Source organism: Balaenoptera musculus, chromosome 12, assembly GCF_009873245.2.
Source record: "Balaenoptera musculus isolate JJ_BM4_2016_0621 chromosome 12, mBalMus1.pri.v3, whole genome shotgun sequence".
Classification (NCBI taxonomy): Eukaryota; Metazoa; Chordata; class Mammalia; order Artiodactyla; family Balaenopteridae; genus Balaenoptera; species Balaenoptera musculus.
Window position 1 is genome coordinate 90,217,940 of NC_045796.1, and position 18,541 is coordinate 90,236,480.

The following is an 18,541-nucleotide window of genomic DNA, read 5'->3' on the forward strand; positions in this document are numbered from 1 at the left end:
GTATCTTTGTCTGGTTTTAGTATTAGGGTGATGATGGCCTCATAGAATGAGTTTGGGAGTATTCTTTCCTCTGCAATTTTTTTGGAAGAGTTTCAAAATTATTGTGTTACTGTCTATTTCTCCTTTTATAGCTCTTAGTATTTGCCTTATATATTGGGGTGCTCCTTTGTTGGGTGCATATATATTTACAGTTGTTATATCTTCTTGCATTGATCTGTTGATCATTATGTCACTCTTTGTCTCTTGTAACAGTTTTTATTTTAAACTCTATTTTGTCTGATATGAGTATTGCTACTCCAGTTTTCTTTTGATTTTCATTAGCATGGAATATCTTTTTCCATCTCCTCACTTTCAGTCTGTATGTTTCCCTAGGTCTGAAATGGGTCTCTTGTAGACAGCATATATATGGGTCTTGTTTTTGGATCAATTCAGTCACTCTATGTGTTTTGGTTGGAGCATTTAATCCATTTCCATTTAAGGTAATTATCAAAATGTATGTTCCTATTGCCATTTTCTGAATTGTTTTGCATTTGTTTTTGTAGGTCTTTTTTCTTCCCTTCCTCTTTTGTTCTCTTCTCTTGTGATTTGATGACTAAATTTAGTGTTGTGTTTGGATTCCTTTTTCTTTTTTGTGTGTGTATCTGTTGTAGATTTTCAGGTTGCAGTTACCATGAGGTTTTGATACAGCAGTATATATATAAATAAGATTATTTTACATTGCTGGTCTTTTAATTTCAAATGTACTTCTAATATCCTGCATTTGTGCTCTCTTCTTTTCACAATTGCTGGTTTTGATATATTTGTGTGTGGATGATTTCCTAATTTTACTTTACGTTTTCCTTTACAGGTGAGCTTTTCCATTCTTAATTTTCTTGTTTCTACTATTGGCCTTTACTTTTCTGCTTAGAGAAATTCCTTTATCATTTGTTGCAAAGCTGGTCTGGTGGGGCTGAATTCTCTTAGCTTTTGCTTGTCTGTAAATCTTTTGATTTCTCCATTGAATATGAATGAGAGTCTTACTGGGTAGAGTTTTCTTGGTTGTAGGTTCATCCCTTTCATCACTTTAAATATATTGTGCCACTTCCTTCTGACCTGTAGGATTTCTGCTGAGAAATCAGCTGATAACCTTAAAGGAGTTCCCTTGTATATTATCTGTTGCTTTTCCCTTGTTGCTTTTAATAGTTCTCTTTGCCTTTAAATTTTGTCAGTTTCTTTACTATGTGTCTCAGTGTGTTCCTCCTTGGGTTTATCCTGCCTAGAACTCTCTGTGCTTCCTGGACTTGGGTGACTGCTTCCTTTCCCATGTTCAGGAAGTTTTCAGCTATTATCCCTTCAAATATTTTCTCAGGTCCTTTCTCTCTCTCTTCTCCTTCTGAGACCCCTATAATGTGAATGTTGATACATTTAATGTTGTCCCAGAAGTCTCTTTGACTGTCTTCATTTCTTTTCATTCTTTTTTCCTTATTCTGTTCCATGGCAGTGATTTCCACCATTCTTCCAGCTCATATATTTGTTCTTCTGCTATTGATTCCTTCTAGTGTATTTTTATTTCTGATACTGCATTGTTCATCTCCGTTTGTTTGTCCTTTAGTTCTTCTAGGTCTTTGTTAAACATTTCTTGTATCTTCTCAATCTGTGCCTTTATTATTTTTCCAAGATCTTGGATCATCTTCACTATCATTACTCTGAATTCATTTTCCAGTAGATTGTCTATCTCCACTTCACTTAGCTGTTCTTCTGGGGTTTTATCTTGTTCCTTCATCTGGGACATATTCCTCTGCCATCTCATTCTGTCTAACTTTCTGTGATTGCAGTTTCTTTTCCACAAGCTGCAGGATTGTAGTTCTTCTTGCATCTGCTGTCTGTCCCCTGGTGGATGAGGCTGTCTAAGAGGCTTGTACAGGCTTCCTGGTGGGACGATTGTATTCCTGCACACTTGTTGCTAGAGCTGGGTCTTGTTCCTCTGGTGGGCAGGGCAGTGCTCAGGAAGAATTTAAGCAACCTGTCTGCTGGTGAGTGGGCCTGTGTTCCTGCCTTGTTGGTTGTTTGACATGAGACGTCCCAGTACTGGAACCCACTAGCTGTTGGGTGTAGCTAGGTCTTGGAAAGGAAATGGCAGCCTCCTAGAGGGCTCATGCCAATGAGCACTCACCAGCACTGCTGCTGCCAGTGTCTTTATCCCCACAGTGGGCCACAGCTGCCCCGACCTCCACAGGAGACCCTCCAATACTAGCAGGTAGGTCTAGCACAGTCTCTTTTGAGGTCACTGCTTTTTTCCCTGGGTCTTTGTGTGTACTAGACCTTGTGTGTGCCCTCCAAGTGTGGAGTTTTTGTTTCCCCCTGTCCTGTGAAATCCCTGCAATCAAATGCTGCTGGGCTTCAAAACCGTATTCTCTTCCCATTGCCAGACTCCCAGGCTGGGAAGCCTGACGTGGGGCTCAGGACTTTTACTTCTGTGGGAGAACTTCTGTGGTATAACTATTTTCCAGTTTGTGGGTCACCCACCTAGCAGGTATGGGATTTGATTTTATTGTGATTGTGCCCCTCCTACCATCTCGTTGTAGCTTCTCCTTTGTCTTTGGATGTATGGTATCTTTTTTGGTAGGTTCCAGCATTTGTCTTTTGCTGATGGCTGTTCAGCAGGTAGCTGTGATTTTGATGTTTTTGTAAGAACGGATAAGCTCATCTCCTTCTACTCTGCCATCTGAAAAACAGATGTAGATTCTTCACTGGGTAAGGAATCTATCAAAACAACAATGCCTTTTGCCATGCATTCAATCAGCATGCTGCAAAAAGCTGGGCAGCTATGTGAGCCAATCTGCCATGTTCTTCCTGCAGAGAAAGAGTTGCAAAAGCCAACTATATACGTTCTTTTTTTTTTCTATATTTTATTTCATCATATGGGTTTTTTTTTTAATTAATTAATTTATTTATTTTTGGTTGTGTTGGGTCTTCATTTTGGTGCGAGGGCTTTCTCTAGTTGTGGCAAGCGGGGGCCACTTTTCATCGCGGTGCACGGGCCTCTCACTATCACGGCCTCTCTTGTTGTGGAGCACAGGCTCCAGACGCGCAGGCTCAGTAGTTGTGGCTCACGGGCCTAGTTGCTCCGTGGCATGTGGGATCTTCCCAGACTGGGCTCGAACCCGTGTTGCCTGCATTAGCAGGCAGATTCTCAACCACTGCGCCACCAGGGAAGCCCGCAAAAGCCAACTATACTTCAATTAAAAAAAAAATAATATAGTAGATATTTCATCTCAAGGAAATATTCCTAACAGTGGCTTAATTGCTCATATATAAAGATAATAATTGAATATACTGTTCTTGATTAAACTTAATGAGTGATCTTATTATTTAATAATCTAATGTCAATTATTTTAATATTGAGTATTGTTTCACAGGTCCTAAATATAATTTAATTGGAACCACAATTGTTAATGTGGGATATTAAGTATATCACTGATATTTAATCTCAATCACAAATGCAAAAAGTATATTTAGAAAACCATCTCTCCAGTGGAAAGGTCTGAAGTTTTAGCTGGGAACAGTCTTTCAGAAGAATCATGACATATGTGGAAAAAAATGTTTTCCACAGAAGAACATAAAGGAAAATATATCTCTTCTCATGCTTCTTAAGAGTATGCACACTGAAAGAAAAGATCAACTAGAATAATACTTTTAGTTTAGAATTAGCCAGAAAACAACTCAATTTCATGGGTATTTTCAATATTAAATGAAAAGCTTTTAGCTTCTCTTTGTGGAGCTGCCCATAATTGTTAGACAATCTGACTCTGGCTCACTGAATGCAAACAGTTACTTTACCAGTAGAAAGGCCCATGGACAGAGGGGTAATCCTGTCCTAACATGGAAGCTGGAGCCAACCCATGGTCCCAGAAGAGTAGGCAGCCAAGCCCCGGGCAGCGTGTGGGCTCCCTGTCAACCACAAGCCTCTGCCTTAGAATCACACTCAGTGTAGGAGAGAAGATTTGGTGTATTTCTAGGAACACAGTTGATGTATAAACTCAAATGCAGAATTGATTTTTTTCTAAGGTCGGTAAGACCATGCCTAAGTTTTATTAATAAATCAAAGATGGACAAATCAAAACTCTACCAATTAAGAGATCATTTTTTCACTGGAGACATGAAATATAAAAATATCAAGCAATCACATAACAAGAGACAACAGTACATAATTGAATGCAAAATGAATGGCACACTATGGTGGTACTAGAGGGTAAAAATCATTAAGACTGCAAATATTAGTAACATTTTAAGTAATAAATGAAGCTGAAGTAAGCTCCTAATTATGAGTAGTGTTTAAGTGGATAGAAGAGAAACCTTGGCAGGTGGGGCAGGGAGGAGACTGATCTAATTGTAGCAGAAAATTCCTCTTGTGGAGCTGCCAGAATACATTTAGTAAATAAGAGCCTAAATTGGAGGGAGTGGGTACAAGAATTGCAAATGGGGGTTTTCTACTTAGTTCTTTTGGCAATGATCTGCCAGTCAAAATGTTAAATCTTGGAGTTTAACTCAGTTTACTTTTTTTAAATACAAAATTTTGTTACTTTGATTTTATAGTAATTTCTTTACATTTTTATGGCTGATTAAACAAATTAATGTTTTTTTAATATAAATATGGTAGGCAATTAACAAAGAACACATGTTCAGATTTTATGGGAAGGTTTATCACTGTCAATTAAAAACAAATTTAACATAAGCTGGAATAATAATAATAAGCTGGAGTAATTGTTAAATCATGACTTTTATAATCTTAGAATAATCAGATTGAGAGTTGATATCCGACATGAAGGAATTTTGTTATTTGCTGTCTTTTTGATTGTTTATTTACAAGGTTGGCCTATTACATGTATTCCCTCAAGTTTTTGCTAACACAGGTGGCAGCTGAGAACTTGCTGCTGTAAGATGAGCGGTAGCCATGCAAATAGGAAAACAGTGGGTAACCCACATCGCCACTGTGTTCATCATGGATACTTTACCTTTCCTGGCATCTACCCTGAGTACCTAAACATAATAAAATGTATGGCATACTAAGCTTTTCTTTCAGGTTCTAATTACTGGAGAGTTGTAGTGATTACTTATGTGACTACAGAGGACAAATATAAAATAAATCACTACAAGTTTGGGAGAAGAACAATTAAAAGTAGTTCAAACAGGGCTTCCCTGGTGGCGCAGTGGTTGAGAATCTGCCTGCCAATGCAGGGGACACGGGTTCGAGCCCTGGTCTGGGAGCATCCCACATGCCGCGGAGCAACTAGGCCCGTGAGCCACAACTGCTGAGCCTGCGCGTCTGGAGCCTGTGCTCCTCAACAAGAGAGGCCGCGACAGTGAGAGGCCCGCGCATCACGATGAAGAGTGGCCCCCGCTTGCCACAACTGGAGAAAGCCCTCGCACAGAAACGAAAACCCAGCACAGCCAAAAATAAATAATAAATAAATAATTAATAAAAATTAAAAAAAAAGAAAAGTAGTTCAAACAACAGGAGTCCTCGAGAGAGTTCTATATATGTTTGTAATTATGAAAAAAATCTGTTCTATTCATTTGACCTTTAAAGCACCTTTTGTGCTGATTTTAGAGAAACCATTAAGAAGTCTTGATGGAAAAATTTTACACTGCACAGTGTGCTGGGCAAACTGTATCATCAGCAAATGCTAAACAATAATGTTGTAAGACTGTTTTCCTGCATCCTGTCAATTCCTGTTGTACTCAGTCGGGCACAATCAGAACAGCATTGCCTCCACTCTAATGAAAGATATGACTGCCGTTAAAAGTGTGTCTCTTGAAGAAAATAACAATCCTGCTAGATGAAATATTAGAGTTGCATTTTTGGCAAAGAAAATCTGATGGTCTACATTGTTATGATGAGGGGGCCATACTTACCTTTCATCTTCCTTCAGCTACTGGAATATATGTATGAGAAAAGACGATATACCATCCTGGTATTCATTTACAGTGGGTAATTTATTTCAGAAATGATAATAGCTTTGAAGACAAGAATAACAAAAGCAGAATTTTAAGTATGAAAATGCCCCATGTTTATTTAAAGTCTGCAGTATTAGTATATAGACAATAGTGTTCCTGATAGTGAATCAGTCTACCTTATGTGACAATGAATAGAAATTGTATTAAAATAATAAAAATCATAATAAATTTCAAGGAAAAACATCAAATGTGATACGCTCACAAATAATTAATTTCTCCCCATGATATATGAACTTCAGTTCTTCTGTTCAGATGAAAGGTCATGGCCAGTCTATAGATTGGAGTTGATAGTCAAAGGCTCGTCACCTGACCCACTGATATTCATGCAAAAAAAAAAAAACTCCTTAAGGAATTAAATTCCATGTGGCTAATGTTAATTAAGAAGGACATGTCTTGAGATTCTGACAAAAACTATTATAAGGTCTAGCTCCAACTGAGAATCACATCCCGTACTCAATTAATATTAATCCTGCTTCACTGATGTGATTATAAGACAATAGGAAAGCTCTTCCTGTACATTGGGGCAAACAATCATCCCAGGATTCTCCATACTCTAGGTACTAGTATCTGTATCAGTCAGGGCTTTCCCAGAGAAACAGACCCAGCAGAAGATATATATTAGGATAATTATTTCAAGGAATTGGCTTATGGGATTGTGGGGTCTGGCTGGATAAGTACAACGTCTGAAGGGCAGGCTTGCAGGCTGGAAACTTTGGGCAGGAGTCAAAACCACAGTTCACACGTGAAATTTATTCTTCTTCAGGGAAACATCAGTTTTGCTCTCAAAGACTTTCAATTGATTAAATGAGGTCCATTCACATTATAGAAGGTCATCTCCTTTACTTAAAGTCAGCTAATGGTAGATGGGAACAACATAACAAAATGCCTTCACAACAACACCTAGTTTAGTGTTTGATTGAATAACAGGAGACTGTAGCCTAGCTAAGTTGTCACATAAAATTAACCATCACAGGTAGTAAATTGAGAAAAATTTCAGAAGAAAACTTAGGAACATACAATGTAAATATTAAGAAGCTTATATATTGCAAATCAAATGCTAGAATTTTTCTTAAGAAAATAAAATATGTGTATTAAAATGTACAGAACAGACATATATTGTAGTTTTATAGAAGGGTTAAAAAAATGGGGCAAAAGACACCCAAATACTCAATGGTTAGATATTTTAGAAATAAATTAAAGTATGAACAATTACTATACATTCATTAAAATTAATAGTTCAGAATAACATTAACATACATAAATGGTTACATCATATTCATATTATTATATTAAGAAAGAAGACAAACTCTGGAAGAGTTTATACATTACATTTTCAACTTTGGAGTAAATTCTATAATAAAATGAAGGTTTTAAATTGTAATAAAAGAAAAATTGTTCCTTTTGGGTTCAATGCAGGTCGTTGTGCTTTTCCTTTTTTATATTTTCAGTATTTTATGAAATATTTTCTAACAAATACTTGAATTGGAAAAAGTAGAGCACATGCTCTCTTCAAAATAAAAATGTTGTCAGTCATTAGGCACATAATATATTTCAGACAGTGTCCTGGAAAACTTATCAATATTCAACACATACTGCAGTGTTTGCCACATACAAGGCCCTGTTCTAGATGTGAGGATGCAGTAATAATGTAAGAAAAAGCTCTCTTCATGATGTTTACATTCTGTAGAGAATGAGCTACCAACCTCTGTACTGAATATAACTTTTTCCACATCTCAAAGTAGACAAGCTTAAAAATCTGGTATTGAACTGAACTCGCATTCTTAACTATAAGCAAAAGAAGTCTTTAATTTGGAAGCGCTTACTGTTATTTGCATTCTTCGTTGTATATGTTGTATTTAAATAAAATTCAGACTCCTAACCAACTTAAAAAAAAAGTCTTTAAAACTCCACTTTATTTCTCTTCCAGCTTTCACCTGCACTCAAATCTCTCATCTGTAGCATCTACTATTCCCTTTTCTTATCGTAGTCATCTTAATCACCCAGAGATCAACTCTGGAGTATTTCTAACTTTACTTTATATTTCATTGTAGTCTGTACTACGCAACTTAGTACAATTGTGTATGAAATTAATATATATGTCACATTTTCTCATTATTCTTCTCTAAGTAGTCAGTTCTGCAAGGATGGGGGCCACAGTTGAATATGGATTAAGCACAAATGGTTAAATGAAAGAAAGCAGGTAGACATGTTTCTTCCCATCAGGATAAAATATTCTAATTTGTAATGTAAATACTATAAGTGTACTTTATATATACACATATATATGTATTTTAGATACATATATGCAGATATATGTGTGTGCACATATATGTACATGTGGGTATATGTATACATATATGTATATCCCTTTAAATTTTAGAATATAGAATAACTTTTATTTCTTGATAAAAATTCCACTGACAATTTTTGGAATAAAAAATAGATTATAAATGATAAACATTTCAATACATCAAGAAAATCTGTGAAAAAGAGTTATAAGAGACAATACTGGGCATGCCAAACATTAAAATAAATTGTGCCACTACAATAATTAAAGCAATATAATTGGTTTCAAATATCACACTGAAAAACTATAAAATGCAAAGTGAAGAAGTATGTGCTTTACACATAAATTATTACTGTGAAGTGCTGGTAACGTTCAAATCTGTCCATAAGTATAAAATATAAGCAAATACTTATTTATTGGACAGGAAGAATTTTCATGCAGAGAATATGTTGAAAATACTGTTAGATATTATCATATGAATATAAATATAAAACTAAACAAAATCTTTGGCACTCTAACAATGCTGATTGGGACAGTTTCTAGAGTGTAACTTGGCAATTTGATAATAAACCCTTAAAATTGCCAATGATTTCCTTCAATAATTCACTTTTAAGAACACTTCTATGAAAATTATTAATTAAGGGTTAGATGACTTTTCACAAATCACAAAATAATTTATTATTCCTGAATCTTAGAAACTAAATATCCAACAATAGGTTATATAATCATTTAGGAGAATTGAAAAAAATTTTAATGCAAATGTATAGCTATTGACCTATATTTTATTGATATTGCAAAAACCAAGTGACAAAGATTCCAAGTGATGACTTTAGTTGACTGTTTAAAAACAAAATTCAACTGAGTAAAATTTAAAGATCTTACTGGCTTTATTCAGTGATTCATGGATCATGCAGCATTCAACCTAACAGCTAGAAAGGAGATCCGAAGAGCTTCACAAGGCAACAGATTTTATAGGCAGAGAGAGCAGATACAAGGAAGTCATACAAGGAAAAATAGTAGATTGGTTATTGTAAGACTACTTTCTTCACAGGGATGGCAGGGTCTTATCAGGCAGATTACGTAACTAATGCTGGTCAATTCCTCATTGACTGGTTTAAGATTCCATTTCTGGGAAACTCATATTAAGTTAATTAAGACTTAGTTTGGTGACATGAGGGCTTCACATTAGTGACTCCACTTTGGGCCTGTTTTCTTGTCTTTAACAATTACGTTGGATAAATTTCTTTATCTTTTTTCTAATTTTTTATAACGAACTTATGTTGCTCTGTAGTTAGGAAAAAAAGTGAGTTTATATATATTGTTTTATAGTTACTCTTTCAGTTATTACAATCAAAGGGCAAATAAATATATTTGAAATCTTAATGGGTATCATTTGCTTCATAAAATATGGGAAATGAGTTCATTAACAAAATATTAGTGAATAATTATTATTGCTATTCTAATATCATGAAACAGTACAAGTTATTTTTCCAAACATTAAAATTTAGAGATTGATTGGAATAAAAGTAGCTGTGCTTTTTATTTTTATCATTTAATGAATAACTTCCTGGAAGCTATATCCTCCTAAGGATATTTTTAACAGTTTAATTGTAAGAAATAATTAACACAGAAAGCTTCTTGTTTGCTTCTAAATACAGAATCCAAGAATATCAAGTGAGTTCTAAAAATGTTCAACACATTTTTCTCCCATGTTCTTAATATAGAGAACATCATTGATTTTTTTTTTAATTCAAAACTTTATCAAAGCCTTAAATTGGCTGCCTGGCTACACCTGGTCTTATGCTATTAACTTTATATCATGGTATAAGCAGAAGGGTGTAAAAAAAAAATCTCTGTAAATAGTTTTTTTAGGAAAATGGTACATGCATCATAGGCCTGATTCAATTATTTCATTGTTTTTATTCTATATTCTCTACAAAATGAGCTAAATGTGTGTATGTTTGTGTGTTGTATAAAACCTGACCATTTTCACGTATATGGAACTCTGCAATTAACTACAGCCTTTCTAGGATCATGAAATCATTACTAAAATTGACCACATCCTGAGCTATGCAGTCTAAGTCAATACACTTCAAAGACTGAAAAGCAAATAGAGAATATTCAACAAGCTTGATTTAAATAAAATTTAAAATTTGATAAAATTTTATAATATAAAAAATAACGAGAAAATCCCTGTATATTTGTAAACTTGCAGTACAATTTTGAATAATTCTTGGACCAAAGAAAAACATCACAAAATAAATTAGAAAACGTTTTGAACAGATGATAATGAAAAACAGAACTTGTGTAATATAACTAAATCTATTCTTAAAGGGAAAATTTACAATCTTAAGAGCATATATTAGATTAAAACCCTTAGAAACAGGAGAGTAAATTAAGCTCAAAGGAAAGTTAAAGGAAGAACATCATGAAGATAAGAGCAGAAGTTAACGAAGTGGAAAACAGAGACTGGCCACCATCAACAATACCAAAAGCATTCCTTGAAATTTACTACTCCCTACCAATATTGATCTACAAAGCAAATAAAATGGGAAAAGACAAAAGTAGCCAACATCACAAGAAAGAGAGCTGTCATTAGAGTTCTGACACCAATAAAAATATAAAAGGAAATTATGAAATATTTTATGCTAATTATTTTCAAAATTTAGATTAAATTAAAAAATCCTAGAAGAAAACACAACTTAAAAAATTGGACATAATACATAGATAGCTACATTTATTAAATACATTAAATCCATATTTAATACTTACCTCAAAAAAACTCTCCAAGCCCAGGTGGCTGTACTAGTAAAATCTGTCACATGTGAAAGAATATTACATAAACTTTCTGAAAGAATATAAGGACAGCATAATCTTGAAACCAACATTTTTCAAGAGCAGTACTAGAGAGGAAATTTGAAGGACGGTCTCTCTCATATATATATATATATATATATATATATATATATGAGAAATATATACATATTATTTATATAAATAATATTAATATTTCACAGTGTGGTATTGGCACAGGGTTAGAAATTTAGACCAATAAAATAGAGAGCCCAGGAACACACACACACAAACACCAATCGCTAAAAACAATATTGGGGGGAAAAAACAAGTAAGAGGACTTACGTACTCTACTGGGTATTAAATACTATATTTTTAGAGTAAGTTTTAAGACAGTGATATATTTATACAAAGATAGAAAAATTGACCAGTGGAACAGAATAGTGTAGAAACAGACCCATATATATGTGAACATGATTTATGATTGATGCATACCTGAGACTATCTAAAAAACCAATCCCTAGTGGATTGTGGAGCTAAGCGTCAGTAGTAAAATAATATTTTCAAAAATGACATAGAAAAGGAACAACATAACAACAACAAAATATGAATCATTATATAAAAGTGTGATCAATTGCCATACATTAAAATTAAGAGCTTTTGATCATTAAAAGACACTATTAAGAAAGTAAAAATGTGAGACACTGAAAAGAAAAATAAAATGTTCGCAACACCAACAGAGCATATATCCCAAATATAGAGAACTCTAAGTGATTTTTGTTAAATCCTCAACAGAAATGCATATATATTGCACCGAACAATATACAAGCATGTTTATAGTATCAATATTCATGACAGCACCAAAATGTACACTAACACTGGAATAAATAATTTGTAAAATATCAATATAAAATATGTTGAAAAAGAACAAACTGCTATTAAATTCAATGCCAAAGATGAATATGGAAAGCATAATGTTCAATGAAGTTGGAGGGTGTGTGATAAAGTGTACCGGAGTTGGAGTGGGGATTCTTAAGAGTAAGTTTCTACCTGTTGACCTAAGTAGGGCTTACCTGAGTATGATCACAATGTGGTAGTTCATAGAGATTTACCCTTTACCTGTTGCATCATGCGTATTTCAATTAAAACTTTATGTAAATATACAAATACCACATCTTCTTTATTCATTCATCTGTTGATGGATACTTAGGTTGCGTCCATAATTTATAACTGTAAATGGATTATAACCTAAAAAAATTTGAATCACTATGTGGTACACTTGAAACTAATATAATATTGTAAATCAACTAAACCCCAATTTTAAGAAATGAAACTCTGCCATTTGTTAACAACATGGATAGTCCTAGAAGGTATCATGCTTACTGAAATAAGTCAATCAGAGAGAGACAAATACTCTGTTATCACTTACATGTGGAATCTAAAACATGAAACAAATCAATATAGCAAAACAGAAACAGACTCACCGGTACAGAGAACAGACTGGTGGTTACCAGTGAGGAGGACCATGGTGGGGAGAGGCAGGATGAGGGTAAGGGATTGAGAGGTACAAATTACCATATATTAAATGGATAGGCTACAGAAGAGTACTGTACAGCACAGGGAAATATAACCATTATTTTGTCATGACTTTAAATGGAGTATAATCTATAAAAATGTTGAGTCGCTGGTTTGTACATGTGAAACTTATATGATGTTGTAAATCAACTTTACTTTAATAAAGATAGATAAAAGGAGAGACAGAATATCACATATTCATAATACAGGATGACATAGGTGAATGTTACATGGGTGTCTTACAATATGAGTATCTTGAAAAGGATTATAATTAAGGTTACTTACTGGGTAGGTAAACAAATAAATTGACTAGACAGTGGATCTACCAAATTTTTCTATAAAGTGTTAGATAATAAATATTTTTGGGTCTTCATGTCTCAGAGTCTTTGTTGCAACTATCAACTCTGCCATGAAAGCAGCCTTAGATTATATGTAAAGAAATGTGTGGTTCTGTTACAATTAAACTTTATTTATAAAGAGGTGGCAGGCAAGATTTGGCCTACGGGCCACTGTTTCTAATACCTGGATTAGATGATTGGTTAAACAGGTGGCTAGAGTGAATGAGACATGCATATCTACACGTTGAAGCATTTTTTCTCATCTTTCTAAAAAATGGGCACATAAAAATTATTGCTGGAAATCTCCTAATTAAGTTATATTTAGTTAATTTATCTTTTTAAAATTTTACTTGCTATACTTCTTGCTATGATTTATATTTCCACAACTAATTACTCTCTGCTGTATTACTATTTTCAACCTAAAGATATATAGTACACCAGATAACCATATCTAAACCTGATCCCTTTCAATAATTTTCACTCACAGAGAAAATTTAACAATGTAAAAAACTGAAGTAGAATATTATGCTCTAACATTGTTTTAGTCATTTTTGAGAAACATCTGTTTATTATCAGGATTTGTTTATTTCATTAGGTGATTGCTAGAGTTTGTTGTTTTATTAAAGTTTAACTTTATATTTATGTGCTAAAATCATTAAGGATTTCTAATTTAGAATAATCTACTTCTGGCTTTGTTGGTTTTATGGTGAGATAATCTATGTACTTTAGTCTTTCTTCTTTTGTTAATAGCGTAATTAATTGGTCAAACAGATGTTTTTACAACACATGCTAAAACCATAAATTTCTTATCTAAATGGTTGCAGGCAAGAATTGAATCCATGTAAAGCTGAAATGACTATTCTAGGGAAGACTATAAAAACAAGCGTACCTATTGATTATGTACCGGGAAAACCCCTGCCAGAATCAGGGGCTGTCTTTATTGGTGGACTTCCAGATCTTCATGGAGCAAACCAGGTATTTCTGTTGATGATGTAAAATATATTCCTTATGTCATTTTATGAAAAGGAAAAGTGGGAAAACTTTAGAAGTTTCTTGGTTAGCGGGATTATCTACATGGTTTCAAAAACGTTTTTTTTGCATTCTACTAACATATATATCTTCATCCATTCTGCCAAAGTGTACTAAAAGTGTATTGTTCTCATTACACAGAATTACTCCAGTGTCAATCTGCTTTCCCATCTTATGGCTATATGCGTGCATTATATTTCATGGTAAAATTAAGTGTGTGTGCTTTTCTTCACCCCATGCTAGTAATTTCTCTGGATATATGAGGAGTTGGCTCATATATCCACACATAAAATATGATTCAAGAAATGGAACTGGAGCTCCATCCCCCAGTCTCTGCTTCACAAAGGGTTCCCAAGTATAAGAACACTCTCTACTGATTTCTGTGCTTATGCCAGCCTAATCGCTAAATCTCCATTTAGGTAATTAGCTCATTGTTGTCATTATTAACCTGTATTTTAGGATGAGAGCTTGCATGCTGACTTAAATGGTATTGATTATTTGGTTCCACTTTGTTATTATAGGCCATTACTTTAAAAATGTGACATTGCTTGTTAAGTGTACCAATAGCTTAATGTACCATAAGTGTACCATTTATATTTTCTCCTACTGTATTTATCATTGTACTCTACATATTTGAACATACTATTTTTATATTTTTGGAAATATAAATGCTATTATTTAAAATTCTCACAAGTAATATGAATTGGATATAAATCTTCTCACTATTTGATAACTATTATGATTCCATTATAAGTAAACTTAAAAAAAATCACAACAAATATACATAAAGGACAAAAGTCTCTTGCATAGTTGATGTGACACATATGCCTTGAACAAAATAAGGAAATTATATATCTGTAAGCATATGGAATTTACTTTAGATTCAGCTTTACTCCATTAGCAGTATATTTATTGATCATTAAACAGACTTATGGGCTTTTTTCTATTATATTAATACACTTTATTGACTTTTTCCTAGATAAACCAGCCTATAAGCTCAATAAGATTAGAAAATATCTGTTTTGTTTACCTTTCTATCCCCCCAAGGCAAGGATAGTTTCTGTTACATAGTAGGTTCTCAATAAACATCTTTTGAATGAATAGTTCAAAAATGGATTAAAAGATTCTAAAAATTTACATAAATTTATCTTTAGTCATTTATATTTGGATTGATCTCATTTCATAACTATTATATATTTCCCAAATAAAAGGTGGGTTTTCATACAGAATTTATTTTTTGTGAGCATACATTAATTAAAACCAGGTTCTTAAGACTCAAGGAGATACACAAGTATCTCTAATACAGTTAGGTATTTACTCTAATAGAAATACAAACAAAATACAGAGCCAATATAGAAAAACAGAAAAGAAAGCCTTCTGATCTCCTTGGGGGAGTAAGGGAGTTTGTAGTTAGGTAGAGATCTGAGGGATGATCAAGTGTCCACCAGATACATAATACATAGACTGTCATTGCAGTCAGACAAAACATCACACACACAGGCTTAGTAATGGGAAGGCCTAGGAAAGGGAGAGTGGGAGTAGAAGTAATTTATTACTGGGGAGACATGGATTTTAATGTGAATTGAGCAGGAGGAAGGCTTGATGTTGGAAAATTCATCACACAGTCTGAGCATAATGGATCCTGAATAAAATACAAAAGAGTGTATATTTATAGGCTGGTTCCTGGAGGAACGATTCAAGAAGTTTGAACAAGGAGTGACATGTAGTTTTCACTCAGGTAGCAACTGAAGTATAGTATTGAAAGGTTTAGACTACAGGTCAAGAATTGGTAAAGTTAGGCAATAGGAATAATTAAACAAGAAATGATGCTGTGCAATAAAAGTGAGAGGATGACTGCAGAAGCCATGGTATTTGTAAATAATTATAGATACAAAGATAGAAAATTTCAGAATTTGAATGACCAGGTTGGCTTATGTAAGCAGAGAATTCATGTGGAAATCACAAGATTGTTTACAGGAACAGATGGCAGGTTCATTTTGGTAGTTGTTACTTTTGGCAGGGATAGTTTTCAAATATTTAACAACTGGCTTGCAAATATCACTAACTCATCAGTCCTTTGCTTCATTACATTCCTGCTGCACATCATCTATATCAGCAGGACATTGTATCATAGAATAATTCATTTGAAATATGGGCCTTGAGTGATGTCAGCAACACAGTATAGTGAGATGCTCTCTTTGTCTCTCCCCTTCAATCTACAACTAGTAAACTATCCACAACTCAACAAAGGTGCTTCTGCCCAACAAGCCAGGATGCTGGAGAATTCCTCACATCTGTCCATCTAAAGGAGCGTGGACTGGAACACACAGAGGAGGCAGAACCAGGGGAATGGCAGAGGCAGTGCCTTCAATCCTGGTCCTCTAGCCATGGCAGCTGAGCCTGCAGCTGCAAGGAATCCAGCAGCAGCAGGGAAGGTGGCACACATGACCCAGGCCCCCAGCCACAGGCAACAGGGAAGCAGCAGCAGCAGGGCCAGGGACCCCATCCCCCCAGCTACAGAGACATCTCCACCTCTAACCCCCACCCACCCACAGTGGCAGAGCCTGCAAACTTAACACCGAGCATGGCAGAAGTGCCCAGCTTCCCTACCTTTCTTCCCACTGAGGCAGTAGAGCCTGTGGCGATCCCAGACACAGAGGAAGGGCCCACCATCCTGGACCCCAGGTGGCAACAACAGTGACATTGACAGCAGCAAGGCACCAATGACCCTGGAAGCACAAGTGGTGGTAACAAGGGCACAGGAATACACCTTTGGCAGAGACCATGGAGGGTGAAAATTACTGACTCTCAAGTATTACCAGAGGCGGCTCAGGTGAGAGAAACTGAAAACTTATGCTATATCAATGCCTACTGCAACAACAAAAAAGACCTCTAATTTCTCACCTATTGAATCAATAAAATCAAGTAGAGAGAGGCTTCAAATGCATCAGCTGAGGAACAAATCATCAAGCACCATGAAGAACCACAGTAACACTGTACCACAAAAAGAAAATTACTATTCTCCATAAACCAAACTTAGTGACACGGATTATTGCAATTTGATAGAGAATTCAAAATATTTGTCATGAAGTAAAGCTACAAGACAACTCAGAAAGCAGTTCAGTATGCTCAGGAATAAAATTAATGAACAAAATGAATCCTTTACCAAAGAGATTGAAACTCTATAAAAGAAACAGACAGAAATTCTGAAACTGAAGAAATTGACAAGCAAGATGAAGAATGCATTAGAAAACATTAGAAATAGAGCAGGCCTTATGAAAGAGAGAATTAGTGAGCTTGAAGATAGAAATCTAGAATGATACAAGTAGAAGAGTAAAAAGAATCAAGGTATAAAATAAAATGAGGAAATTCTATGAAGCATATCTGAGTCTCTTAGGAAGAGCAACATTAGGGTAACGGGTGTCCCAGAGAAGAATAGAGGGGGAAGGGAGCAGAGAGTTAATTTAAGCAAATAATACCTGAGAACTTTCTAAACCTGGGAAAGAAACTGGATATACAAGTCCATGAAGCTAAGAGAATACCTAGTTACTGAAATGCAAAAAGACCTCTCCCAAGACAGATTATATTAAAATTGTCAAAAGTAAATAGGACAAAGAAAGAATTTTAAAAGCAGCCAGGAAAAAAGGGATGATAACCTACAAAGGAACCCCCTTTAAGTTATCAGCAGATTTCTCAGCAGAAACACTACAGGTCAGGAGGGAGCATAATGACATTCTCAAAATACTGAAAAATAAAACCTGTCTTCCAAGAATACTCTATCCAGAAAGGTTGTCCTTCAGATATGAAGGAGAAATAAAGGCTTTCCCAGACAAGCAAAAGCTGAGGGAGCTCCTCAACTCTAGTCCTGCCTTAAAAGAAATGTTGAAAGGAGCTCTGCTACCAGAAAACAAAAAGTAAAAAGTACATAAAACAATGAATAAGGTGATAAATAGGCAATAAGAATAAGAAAATTGCAACTCTATATCAGAATAGGTTTATAAACACTTTATTATAGCATAAAGTTTAAATGATAAAAGAGAAAAAATAACTATAGCTACTTCAACTTGGTAACAAACTTACAACATAAAAAGGGAAAATTTGGAAAACAAAAACACAAAAGGGAGAGAGAAAATGCACAGAACCTGTATAGGTAAATGAAGATAAGATGCTATCAGTAGAAAAAGGACTATTTTATCTCTACAATGTTTTATACAAACCTCATGGTAACTGCAAAACATAAATTTAGAGCAGAGACATTAACATAAAAAAGAGGAAACAGAGAAAATCATCATAGAAAACCACAAAACCAAAACAACAGACAGAAGCCCAAGTAATAAGAAACAATGGAGATATAAAGCAAACAGAAAACAAAAGATCAAATGGCAGTAATATGTCCTCATCTATCAGTAATCACCCTAAATATAAATGGATTGAATTCATCCGTGAAAAGACACAGAGCGGCTCAGTAGATTAAAAAACAAGACTGACTGTATGCTGCCTTCAGGAGACTCACCTCAGTGCT

The 18,541-nt window shown here is 34.6% G+C and overlaps 1 protein-coding gene across 1 annotated transcript in view; it reads left to right on the forward strand.

Annotated features, from left to right (window-relative positions):
• EYS (eyes shut homolog) overlaps positions 1-18,541 on the forward strand; it is a 1,768,116-nt gene that overhangs the window by 1,063,756 nt on the left and 685,819 nt on the right. The window contains exon 23 of the mRNA XM_036871239.1: positions 13,815-13,965. Coding sequence (XP_036727134.1) covers positions 13,815-13,965 — 151 coding nt within the window. The remainder of the gene's footprint in view (positions 1-13,814; positions 13,966-18,541) is intronic.